This window comes from Pistacia vera, unplaced genomic scaffold, assembly GCF_008641045.1.
Source record: "Pistacia vera cultivar Batoury unplaced genomic scaffold, PisVer_v2 Contig100, whole genome shotgun sequence".
In the NCBI taxonomy this organism is placed as follows: Eukaryota; Viridiplantae; Streptophyta; class Magnoliopsida; order Sapindales; family Anacardiaceae; genus Pistacia; species Pistacia vera.
The window spans coordinates 976,285-989,592 of NW_022195028.1; the positions used below are offsets into that span (position 1 = coordinate 976,285).

A 13,308-nucleotide genomic window follows, 5' to 3' on the forward strand; every position below is an offset into this window, starting at 1 on the left:
TTTATTTCCTAATTAAAATAGGATAATATGAAATTAATTTGTTAAAACAATTTTAATTAAAGTGTATTTGTTTACTAATTCAAATAGGTTGATATTTAAACTATAACATATAGTTGAAAATAATATGTGTCATTCCTAATTGTTTCTCAATGAAAATAGAGTAATATTGGTCTAGTATTAGAATTATAAGATCTATGAATTTATTTATTTAATTATATAATTATACTATTCAATTAATTAACTAGCATTATAATTATAGATTACCCAAAATGCCCCACATCAAGCTGACATAATATACTTGCACCCATAGACCATAGTACTCATCTCTGAAATCGCAAAAGTAAACCCGAAGGACTTTCATTTAGATTTAACTATAGATTACGAAAACGCAAGGTACCCATCTCCACATACCGTCATCCCTTCCTCTCATTTTTAATTTGTATTTTGTTTTGATTTGGATTTGAGTGGCTGAATTGTGATCGATATTATACGATTCTGGTTTGGATTTGTGTAATTTTTATGGTTTTTTTTTCTGAAAAGTCATTCATCAAGTCTCTTAATCGTTAAGGCTCAGCTGTATCTCCTTTCCTTTTCATTTTTTATTTGGAATTCCATTAAACTCATCAACCAGACAGTATTTGATTGATTATCGTTTCCTTTATTTTGGTTTTGATCAATTTTACAGATCGAGATGTTGGAGAAGATCGGATTGCCTACAAAACCATCGCTTCGAGGAAGCAATTGGGTGGTTGATGCCTCACATTGCCAAGGATGTACCTCCCAGTTCACCTTCATCAATCGCAAGGTCTTTTTGCTTTTTCTCCTTTTTTTCATCTCGCTTTTCTTTAATTATACTATAATACCCTTCAATCATGGATTTCTAATTACTTGATTGTCCTTAGTGCTGTTGCTGATTAATCTAAATTTTGATTTTCAGCACCACTGTCGACGCTGTGGTGGCTTGTTTTGTAATAGTTGCACCCAGCAGAGAATGTATCTGCGTGGGCAAGGTGATTCGCCGGTGCGTATTTGTGAACCTTGTAAGAAACTTGAGGAGGCAGCTCGTTTCGAGATGCGACATGGACACAAGAGTAGGGTCTCTAAAGGTAAATTCTAGTCACCTCAATTGTTAAAAATCCATCCAGACACTTGAACACTTAGCATGATTAGATATTGCATAACTTTTTATGGAATATTTACTTAGTGAATTTGATGATAATCACTTATATCTGAGATGAATTGTCATGATTTTGAGTTTTTGTTGTATGGAATTTGCGTACTCTGTTTATAGATTACTTATGTCATATATGTGGCTCACCATTGTGTTTGTATGGTAACTTCACTTTAAATATTGCTAGCTTTTTGTGCAGGTAGTTCAAAACTGGCAGTGAAGGATGAGGATGAGGTTTTGAACCAGATTTTAGGTACAGATGGAAAGGGACTGGTATCCAATAAGGACTTGGGTTCCAGTATGCAAAGAGCAACTAGCAGCGGTTCATGTTCGAATACTCAAGATGGCCTGGGAGATATGCATAGAAGTATTTCTGTTGATGACCAGAATCCACTGCAGAATGATATTGGATCTGCTAGTCCTGAGGAATTACGCCAAAGGGCTGTGGAAGAAAAAAAGAAATATAAAATTCTGAAAGGAGAAGGGAAACCTGAAGAAGCTTTAAAAGCCTTTAAGAGAGGGAAGGAGCTTGAGAGGCAAGCTGATGCATTAGAGATATCCTTGAGAAAAAACCGTAAAAGAGTTCTGTCTTCTGGAAATGGAGCAGAGATCCAGAATAAAGACATCTTCAAAGAATCTGGTAGAAAAAATAAGCTACTTCCAAAAGTGGGTGCAGAAAAGGATGATTTCGCAGCTGAGCTGAGGGAACTAGGGTGGTCTGACATGGACATTCAGCATGAAGATAAAAAATCAGCAAGTGTGAGTTTGGAGGGTGAACTCTCTTCTCTTCTTGGAGACATCTCTCAGAAGACTGGTAAAAATACAGGTACTCATGGGATTGACACGTCCCCAGTTATTGCTCTTAAAAGAAAGGCACTGATTTTAAAGCGTGAAGGGAAGCTTGCGGAGGCCAAGGAAGAACTAAAGAGAGCTAAGATTTTAGAAAAGGAACTTGAAGAACAACAACTCTTGGCCGGGGCTGAAGAGTCTGATGATGAGCTATCTGCAATAATTCGCAGTGTCGACAACGATGAAGAAGATGACTTTCCAATTCAGTATGAGCGGGAAGCTAATCTTGATCACTTTGACATCACTGTGGGTGATCTTGGTGTTGACAGTAATTTTGAAGTAACAGATGAGGATATGGAGGACCCAGAAATAGCTGGTGCCTTGAAATCATTAGGTTGGACTGAGGATTCTGATCTGGCTGATAACGTTGCTCGCCAGTCTGTTCCCGTGGACCGGGAAGCACTATCAAGGGAAATTCTTTCATTAAAAAAAGAGGCCCTTAATTACAAACGGGCAGGTAACGTTGCAGAGGCAATGGCTCAGCTAAAAAAAGCGATGTTACTTGAGCAAGACCTAGAAATTATTCACACAGGCTCAATTTCTCAAGCTGATGAGAAGTTATCACAGAAAACTAAGGTGGATGATAAAAACACCGAATTTACGAAAGACATGCATTCCAAGGTTGCACCAAAGAGTAGATTGATGATTCAGAAAGAGCTTCTGGGTCTAAAAAAGAAGGCTCTTGCTTTGAGAAGGGAAGGAAGATTTGATGAGGCCGAGGAAGAACTGAAAAAAGGGAAGGTTCTTGAGCATCAGCTGGAAGAGACGGACAATGCTTCCAAAGTGCAGGCTACTGGTAATAAGGAGTCAGATTTAACATTTAAGCATTCTGTCGCATCTGTAGATCTTCCAGTTGGAGAAGGTGAAGATGATGTAACAGATCAAGATATGAATGATCCAACATACCTGTCAATTTTAAGCAACTTAGGTTGGAATGATGAAGATAATGGATCTTCGAGTCAACAATTACAACCTTCCAACCTGAAGAGAAGTAAAGGAGAAATCCAGAGAGAACTTCTAAATTTGAAAAGAAAGGCCCTGGCTCTTAGACGTAAAGGGGAAACTGAAGAGGCTGAAGAATTGCTGAAAATGGCGAAGGTACTGGAGGCTCAAATGGAAGAACTTGAAGCCCCAAAGGAGAATCTGCTTGATGCTTCGAAGAACAAAAAATCTGGGAGTTTTGAATCATTGAAAAACCATGACACACAGGAGAATCTGGTTCATGAGGTGGGAGTGAATACAGGATCAGCCCCTGTGGCAGTGGATTCTAATGACAACGCTGTTGAGTCTTCTCCGCTTGTTAAAAGCAATCATCGATTATTAGGAGAAGTGGGTCCCACTGGTGAAACTGATGTTACAGGCTATAAAGGAGCAGCTGAGGGCACTACCTTTATTCCTCCAACAAGCCAGTCTTTGAACTCAATGGATTTGCTGATAGGAAACAACTGGACTAGTTCTCAAATAACCGCTGGAAAACCAGAAGATAAAGGAAATCTTGGTTCTGAGATTTCTTCTCTTGCAAGATCTTCAGTTCAAATGGATTCCTCGTCAAAATTACATGAAAATCTGGGAAGCAAAAATGATGTTCAAAATGATAAAAGAGAGGTGGTTCAAGCAAATGAGAATCCACTTATTCATGAAGCAAATTCAGTCCATGTATCTGCTTCTCAGAACAACCAGACTTCCCTGCAGCAAGAAGTTTTAGCTCGCAAGAGGAAGGCACTTGCTTTAAAAAGAGAAGGGAAATTAGCTGAAGCAAGAGAGGAACTCCGGCAGGCAAAGCTATTGGAGAAGAAACTGGAGGATGACAGCATCCAGCCAAAAAGCAGCCCACCTGATGTGTCAGTAACTACATCCAACCTTCCTTCTGTTGGACAAAAGGAGCATGACACATCAAATTCAGCTCCAAAACCATTGTCTGCCCGTGATCGTTTTAAGTTGCAGCAGGAATCCCTCAGCCATAAACGCAAGGCCCTGAAGCTAAGAAGGGAAGGTCGAATGGATGAAGCAGAAGCTGAGTTTGAAATGGCAAAGAATCTTGAAGCTCAGTTGGAGGAGCTGACAGCTCATGATTCCAAGTCTTCTGTCAATGAGGCAGAACCGGTGGATGACATTGGTGTGGAAGATCTTCTTGATCCTCAACTTTTGTCTGCATTGAAAGCCATTGGAATAAATGATCCTAATGTGGTGACACAAGGCCCAAAAAGTGAAGAGCCTATGAAACACAGTGGTGGTAAGTCTGAGAATTTGGGCAAAGAGAGAATTCAATTGGAAGAAAGACCAGAGCCTTCAAAACATAGTGCTGGAAAGAGTGAAAGCTTTAGCCAAGAGAAAATTCAGTTGGAAGAAAGAATCAAGGCAGAAAAGGTGAAGGCATTGAACTTAAAACGTTCAGGAAAACAAGCTGAGGCCTTGGATGCTCTTCGCCGGGCAAAACTATTTGAAAGGAAATTGAATTCTTTGGCATCAAATTGAAGAATCAAGGATATATAATATTAGGAAAGGAAGTCTTCCTGGTATTGACTCTGGTTGATACTACAGTAGGTGAGGTCAGTAAATATGTTACATAAGAAGATTGCTAGAAGGTAATTGAACATTGTTCTTTCTGTGTCATATCCTAGCCTGTCTCTTAGAATTTTCTTTGGAAATATTGTATCTCAATGCCAAACATACCCTTAGTGTACTTAGTTCATCACAATGAGATATGGTTAAAAATGTTGAAAAAGTGACTAATTTGAGTTTAGCAAGTTTTGTACGATCTATGTCTATGCCTTTTTCTTGCTATTTCTCTTTCTATATGTTTGTGTTATTCAAATAAATTATCATATTTAATGGTAGATATTTACTGCACAAATATTTTTTCGCTTTCAGTGTCTCAAGTATTTTGCTAGCATATATGCTCAACAATGTTGAATAAGTGATCGTTTTATTAACTTGGCTCTGGCATGATATTTTATTCTTCGGATTATATTGAGATTTCCATTTGAAGGAGTTAAGAGTAGCCTTCTTCTTGCACTTTGTGTGTTTGTGTATATGCTGCTGAAGTTTAGGTATCATATTTTTATGCATGAGACGTGGCATCTGGGGAAAGTATGACTCTAAATCTTGTATAGTCCAATCTGATTGCTGTAGCTTTATTCTGATCTTCCTCAAATTAGTTTTGGTTTTAAATAAACAACTTCTATGCTGTTTTACTTTTTATGGAAGATTTTCCTATAGTACCTTGTTCTTTTGTGAGATTTCTTTTCTTGCCACTCTGCTTCACTGCCCATATTATAATTTCCTTTATATTAGGTAAAGAATAGTAGGATGCCTCCTTGGCCTAGTGCGGGTTTTTCCATGTGTGTTCATAAGAAGGGTGCTTTGCTGTTCAGGGATGTTGTAGATATGGAGATGGAAGGTTAGCTTTTTCTTCTGCATGCTTGATTGAGTAAATCTGAGTTAGTTATGTTACTTCTTACACAAGAGATTTGCTTTTCAATGAGTTTATTGCTATTCATATTTGTAACTTAATCTATCTGTGTAGGTGATGAATTAATGAGCTTATTCTTGAATGAACGTTATGCTTCCAATTAGATAATCATCGCCGATAAGTCCCCAACTTGTCCTTCCCTTTTCTCCCCTGTCCTCCCATGATAGATTAGATTTTATGGGTTCTTGTCAATGCCTGTAAGCAGACATTTGCAATGACATCATTTTGGCACTTTGGGTTATGGGATAAGGTCTTTGATTATTTATGAAAGCTTCACAATTTAGAGGCATATTAGGTTTACAAAGAAAAAAGTCAGTAATTCCACAGTATACCTCATGATGAATTGTAATGATGCCAGATATTTGTGCAATATTGTGCATTTAAGTTTGATTTTGAGTATGGGTAACATTAATTTTTTGAGGTGTGGTTTTGTAGTTATAGTGACCAAATGAAAGCCTTCTTTTGGACGTAGATATCTGTTGGAGCTAAGGAAAGAGAAGTCAACAAAAGGCAAGGTAAACCTTTATGTGGGTATCTGCCATCTGCTAGAGAAATTCCTCCAAGCATGACCGTCGATGGTGGTAGGTTGGCTACTAAACATGATGGAAAGCTTTAGGAATCTAAGACTGAATCGGATTTGCAAAATTTTGTTTCACCAGAGGTTTGTTGTACTCTATTATAATCTTTCTGTTCTGCATTTCGATTTACCCAATTCTTTATCTATGAATCAACTGAAACTTTCAGATAGTGAAGTCCTTTGGATGAATTAATTGGTGCATGGTTGGTGGGAAAGATACATTATACATAAATGGGGAATGATGGAGATTAATGATCGGGAAATTGCACTTGATGATATGTATTTTCTCAATCTCAGCAAACTTGATGAATGGAAGGGAATCATACTGGTATGTCACATTTCCTTCTTATTATTGCCAGAAGATCTCGTTCTTTGTGTATAGTTATGTGATTTATAGTTTGTGATCGTCATTCTTTTGTGAAAGTTATTTGCTATTGTTTCTGGTTTTTTTGCAACATTAGGAGCCGCTGGCTTTTTTGTTCTGAACCTAGATAGATCAATATTTTGAAAATATCCAGGGTATTAGGGTACTGAAGAGAGAGGAGAGATTGAGGAAAGGCCATCTATAAATTAGTTTAAATCATAAGAAAGTTTTGCAATTCACGCAGAAAACAAACTTGCTGCATTTTAGATTTTTTACAGTATGCATTGTTGTAGTGTCTTCCCTGAATATTGGAGAAGTTAATTGCTTTTGTGACAGATCTTAGCTTGACAAACCGTGGTGTATGGGTAGTGGCAGCAGCATCTGTGATGTAGGACAGCCTACAGACATTCGGATTGTAATCTCTAGGATGTATATTTATTTTCTTTCCTAATTTAAATAAAAGAAAACTTCCTTGTTTGGATTGATCTTCTATACTCGTATAGATTTATTTTATTTACTAGTTTTTTTTTTCTCGCTTTTGTTTATGATTAAAGGCCAAAATTATTATTGAAGGATGACTTGAAAATATGAATTGATAATAACGATGTTTTTTCTCTCAATTTCTATCTTTCTCCCATGATTCTCCTAATTTTCTCCCATTTCTATTCTTCTAAATTTTCCCCCTTTTTAGCTTTCTCTCCATCATTTCTTCTCTTCTCTGATCCCCATCAATATAAACATGTTCTTGCCCCTATTACATAAGCTCGGTTAAAATATTGAAACTGTCATTTGTATTCGGCTCAATGCATAGGTGGCACAAACTAGACTTATTCAAACTTGGTGCAAAACTCCACATAGCAATGTGTAGTTTAAGATATGTGATTGCTTATGACAATTATTCTGCTGCATATTCTCAGAATTTCAAGAGAAGTTAAATATTATAGGCTCTATTTGGTTCACTATTTTGGAGTTTTTAAAATAGGTTTTTGGAAAAAATTGAATTGAGTAGTATCCTGAGAAGTTTTTTGTACATTTTTTAATAGCATTTTCTGAAAATATTTAAATTATTTTAACCCCTTAGGTTTGTTAATTTAACTAAACATCCCAAATAATAAAAGTTTAATAAATTGACAAAAACACCCCCACCCACTCACATTTGCCAAATTTCGACCACCACCGTCGGACGGTGGTCGGAATCTGTCGTAATGATGTACTACCGGCTGGATATGGCCGGTAGTGCGTCGATATGGCATTTTTTGTCCAGATCTATGGTCGTCAGATCTAGCCTTTGACGGCTAGATCTTTTGGCCGTCGTTGATGGTCAAACGACAATCAAGATATGGCCATCGTTGATGGCCAAACGACAATCAAGATATGGCCGTCATCAACAGCCAAAAAATCTGGCCTTTTTCGGCCATATCCATGATGGATTTGTCTAGAAAAGACCAAATCGGCACACTACCTACCATATCCAAGCGGTAGTGCGCCATTACGACAGATTCTAGCTAGCTTCTGACGGTGGTAGTCGAAATTTGGCAAATGTAGGTGGGTGGGGGTGTTTTTGTCAATTTATAAACTTTTATTGTTGAGGGTGTTTAGTTAAATTAACAAACCTAAAGGGTTAAAATAATCTAAATATTTTGAGTTGAATAGAATAGTATTGTATTTGAAGAGAATTTTGAATATTGAAACAAATGTGTATTTGGATAGGATTGGACAGGATAGGGAAAAAGTAGTGAACCAAAGGGGCCCATAAATCGCTGAATCTGTGTGACCTAGTTAAACAACTGGGAAGGTTATAGATAGCAGTATCTTGTGTGAAGATTTTTAAACATTCAAAATCTAATTTCTTTGATTATGTGAAGTGCAAATATATTCATGTTTTTAGCACCTGTAAGGGTTTGAATTTGATCTGCTTTTAGCCTTATTGAGCCTTCCTTTTCTCACCCAGCCATCAGAATCTGAGTAGATAGTGGCATCAGACGGTGAAGACAAGGATGAAGATGACGACAATGATAGCAATAGCGATGAGATTGATGATAATGGCGACGAAGATGCACAGGTGCGTCTCTTCTTGCTTTTTTGTTTCAGTAAATATCATGTGTTGGTTAAACAATTTAGCTCCTTAAAAGTATCTAATTGCTATTGAATATTATTGTTTATTTAACACTCGCAAACCAATATATATAATCCACTAGTGACAATGCATAATGCACCTACAATTGCATCTATATTGGAAGTTAAATTTATCAAAAACAATTAAAAAATTTTAGATTAGATAAAAATATACAATTAAAAAAGGCTTCTTATATATAATGAAAATAATTATTTCCAACATTTTGCATTTAAAAAGTTTAGAATTTTAAAATTAACAAATATGAAAGGATTTAGAAAGAAAGGAAAAAAAAAGGATTTCATCTGTTCTTTTAAAAAGAAAGTGATGCTTGATTTATTTAATAATTAAAACGCAATAAAAGTATTTTTCTTTTACCATAATGATTGAACTCATTTCTGCAGGTGGCTTTTAGAATCTTTGTGAGGAAACATATGAAGATTGATGTCATGCGGGGTCTAAGATGATGTTCTTATTTTTAAAGTGACTTGCATGGTGTTTGGTTGCTAAGAAAAGTAGAGAAAGTGTATATAAAATAGAGGCAGGCTCCAAAAAATTTAGAGAGGATTTTAGAAAACAATCGATAATTCATCCCAAGGTCTCCTTGATGAAAAAGTAGCTCTACCTAATTTTACTACATCATTCTATTGTATACCCACGTGGGGTTTTATGTTTAGAATATTTGACGACAAAAATACTCCATTCTAATTTAATTGTGTGAATCATTTTCTAAAGTTATAATATGTGTTAATTAGTACATTAATCCCATTCATAAATTAATTATCCCCTCTTTATAGGGTTACTTCAAATATTGTTTGATTGACACAATTGCCACATTTTAATGGATTGCCGGATGGATTAACTTGTATGTTAATGTTATATCTTTTAAATCACGGTTTTTATTTTTTTTAGACCTTTGTTTCAAAGGATTTTATTTCAGTTTTTATTCTTTTTTCTTTTGACTTAATTGTTGCTGTGTGGTATTGGGATTCTATCTTTGAATTTTGCAAGGCAATATCTTATCAGATTTAGAGCCCATAGGGTAATTAATAGAATAGAAAAAATCAAAAATTAAGCATATACTACAAAGAATTGAAGCGTTCATGTCGTTAAAAAAGGAAAAACCCATTAAGATGGAACATATTGAATAAATTTGATCCAAGAGAAAAGCAGGCTGCAGTGAATGAATTCATGTTCAGAGAAAAGTTATAATAGGGGCAATTTTGAAATGAAAATATAATATATTCATAAATTACTTTTTTAATAAAATATAATTATTAATGGGGCTGTAAATAAAAATTGGTAGGGTTTAGATCACATCACTCTTTAGTAAAGCTCAAATAAAAAAGGTAGAGAAAGAAAGGTAATCCAGTGGGCAAGGAGAACAAGGACCAGAATCAAAAATAATTTTAAATTAAGACTATGAAGAATGACTTATTCTGTATATGATAGAACGTACCTCCGTACATTTTAAATTAAACTTGTCAATAAAAAAAAAAAAGTCATAAATAGAAGTTAATAAAACCAAAAGAGGGGCTAAATATATTTCCCTAAACACTATTCACAACGTCTAACAATCAATTAAAAACTCTTATCTATTTTTAAAAGGTTTGAATCATTTAGTCCAGTTAAATTTTAAAATATTACAGTCCCTATCAGTCTATCATGGTTTAAATTGAAATGTCTAATATACCCCAATTTTGTCTATTAGAAGAATAAAAATTAGGACTTTGAGATTAATATAATGAAATAAAAATAAAAATAATTATAAACAAAAATTAAAAAAATTTCACAAACTAAAATTAAAGATTTAAAATAAAAATTCGAACCAAAATTTATTTATAAACTATTGTCTTTGTTGTATTTCTTTTAACTTCTTTTTTTTTTTAATTTCAGTTAATTATTCTAAGAATTGTAAAACAACAACATAGACCAAAGCGTGAGACTTTCTTTAAACTCAGAATCACGTTAATTGGTTGTATTTGAAGAATGATAAATAAATAGCGAAACACATGTGTCTGTTATTAATGTGTAGATAATTGAATTGAAGTAACTTCCAATTCCATACTTATTAAAAAAGAGTGAAATTTGATTGGTTGAGTGGATGTAGCTTTGCCTTTTCTATGCAATTTGGGAGTAGTTGTTGTGCTGTGGGATATATACCAATACACAAACTTATTCCCTGGAAAATGAAATTTTATATTACACATTACTACGTAAAGCCTGTAGCTTGGCTTTTGCATTCTTAATACTCTCTTTTAAATAAGTAGAGGCATGTAAAGATATTATTCTTTCAAAAGGTTGTGCTGTAGGTTCGACCACTGCAACATTTTTATTTATGAAATGTAACACTCTGTTTGGTTGGACTGAAAGAGTTTTCTAAACCAAAACATTTTTGAAAATTTTTTAGATTATCATTTTAAAAGTGTTTATAAGATTACAAAACATATATTTTTGATGTTTTTCAAAGTGCTTACAAGATAATAAATATTTGAAACTTTTTAATTTGATTTGGTTTTTTCCTTCTTTAACTACTAACGTAGTGAACATGGTAGAAAAAACAGTAATACTACACTCTCTTCACAAACACAACGTATCAGAAAAAATTATGAAAAATATTTATCAATCTATCTTTATTCGAAAACAAATCATCAAAGAGAAGTGTAATTAAGACAATATAGAGTGAAAATGAAAATGAACAGATATTCACAGTAAACAAAAAAAAAAAAAAAAAAAAAAAAGATAACAAAATGTAGATGATGAGATAATGCTAAATTTAGAGTAGGCTTTAATCAGAAGGCTAATATTTAAGGATGCAACATCTACCTAACATGTACATTTTGGTCAGTTAACCAATTATATTTAAATTCAAAATACATACTGCTCAAATTACAAGATAAATATTATTAGTTTTTATACGTCTAATTCCATCATTTGACAATGACTAAATACCTTTCTTGATTCCTCCTTTCCTTGCCTTATATGGCCGGCTCCTTTCCTTTCATATTGTCTTTCCCTTGTCTTTTGGTAAAACATTAACATAATTTCACTTTATATATCATTAATTAGATTAATTAAATTTAAAAAAAAAAAAAAAATTGGATTCGTAACACATCAGGATTGTAAACTTGTAACATATACGTGCAAGAGTTTAGTTCCATATTTTATTTTTTGAATTAATAACAATATCTTATTCAAGTATTTGTCTAAAATGACCTTCCAAAATTTCCCGCTTTAAATTTAAATAAATCAATCATACCCCTAAAATATTTATATTTGTAACTTATTTTATTCACATTCTTATTTACTTTCATATAAGCAGAGATAATGGGATACACAATTAAATTATCAAATATTTAAAATTTGGAAACACAAACTCTTAATATTTTTATCAAGATATTAAAAAAGTACCACAAACATATAATAATATATTTCATAGTCTTATTCATTTAGAGGTATTCAATAATTAACACTATTAGACATCTATCAAGGGACACCTAAACCCAACAACCATTTGGTGGTCGAGTGGTGAATAGAACTCTTGGGGTATTACCAAGAGGTTTTAGTTCGATTCCCTCGAGTTTAATAGGTGACATTGAGGTTTATCTGATGTTAACTTTAGGGCCCTAGGATAATTAAGTGGTACAAAATACCTAAACATCCGATCACAAAAAAAAAAAAAAAAAAAAGGACATCTAACCTTGTGAAAGTAGCAAAAACACATTCCACTAAAATTAAGTTGAAAATAGCTTAAATCTCCTACCGTTTTTTTACCCTAACTATGGAAGAAAGGCAAAATAGACATTCATTAAACATATCATTCATTAAATTGAGACCTTAGAAGTTAAACCATCTTTATATTAATGGGGATTATGTTATTTAATAATTACCATATTAGACCATCCAACCATTCACCAAATTGGTGCAAGTTCACACAAATATTGATTGTAACATATTGTATCTCCAACTCATTGCACCAAATATTACACCAAAAAAATATTTTTAAATAATTCTTTCTTTTTCTTTTATTGTAATAACCACAATTATTTATTTTTACTCATTATTTTTGTATATATTAATTAAAGATTAGGAAAATTTTTATAAATAATAATTACTTTAGAAATTATAATAATTTAATAAATAGATTTATTTAATCAAATAAACATTACATTTAATATGAAAAATATTATTTTGTTTATGTCAAAAACAAGTCAAGATCTCAAAATAACTCTAGTCTTTCCAATTTTTGATGATCTTAGAAGATCCGAACTAATCTACAAAATATTAAATTTTTATTTAGTTTATTTTATTTTCTTTTAATTTTAGTTTTTAAATTAGTGTAATTTTATTTTGAGTTAGTTTTTATTTGAGTATTGTAGTTTAATATTACATTTAAAAGTTTTTTTTAATTTTTATCATTTTTTGAATTATATTATTATGATTTATTTATAAATATAATATAAATATAATCAATTAATTTAAATAAATACAAAAAAAAAAAAAAATTTGCTATGAACATGTAGCATTTTTGTGGTGAACAGTTTACACCAAATTTGGTGGACTGTTATCCACACCAAATTGGGCAGAGAATGCGCTGCATTGAGGAACTTCTTTCAGTTGAATGCCTTATTTTCCATTACCCATATAACAATCCCTAATTCGCATTGATGAATGATTTTAGAAAATAAAGTTTATTCTTTATAATTTAATTTTTTTTCCTTAAAAGAAGAGATGATTCAATCTTCTTCTCTTTTTGTCTGCT

At 33.1% G+C, this 13,308-nt stretch overlaps 1 protein-coding gene across 10 annotated transcripts; it reads left to right on the forward strand.

Annotated features, from left to right (window-relative positions):
• The first annotated feature begins 283 nt into the window (after window positions 1-283).
• LOC116124194 lies at window positions 284-9,138 on the forward strand. 10 transcript variants are annotated; one of them, XR_004127194.1, is made up of 9 exons: window positions 284-393; window positions 686-805; window positions 938-1,106; window positions 1,371-4,605; window positions 5,315-5,420; window positions 5,928-6,153; window positions 6,237-6,397; window positions 8,385-8,495; window positions 8,951-9,138. XR_004127194.1 is itself a non-coding variant. In XM_031410215.1 (4 exons), the coding sequence occupies exons 2-4, from the start codon at window positions 692-694 to the stop codon at window positions 4,493-4,495; spliced, it is 3,408 nt and encodes a 1,135-aa protein (XP_031266075.1). In that variant the 5' UTR covers window positions 284-393; window positions 686-691; the 3' UTR covers window positions 4,496-4,775. The 10 variants fall into 10 exon arrangements, 1 of the variants encoding a protein (XP_031266075.1); XR_004127199.1 differs by having other exon boundaries at window positions 5,934-6,153; XR_004127183.1 differs by having other exon boundaries at window positions 5,965-6,153.
• Window positions 9,139-13,308: the final 4,170 nt, after the last annotated feature.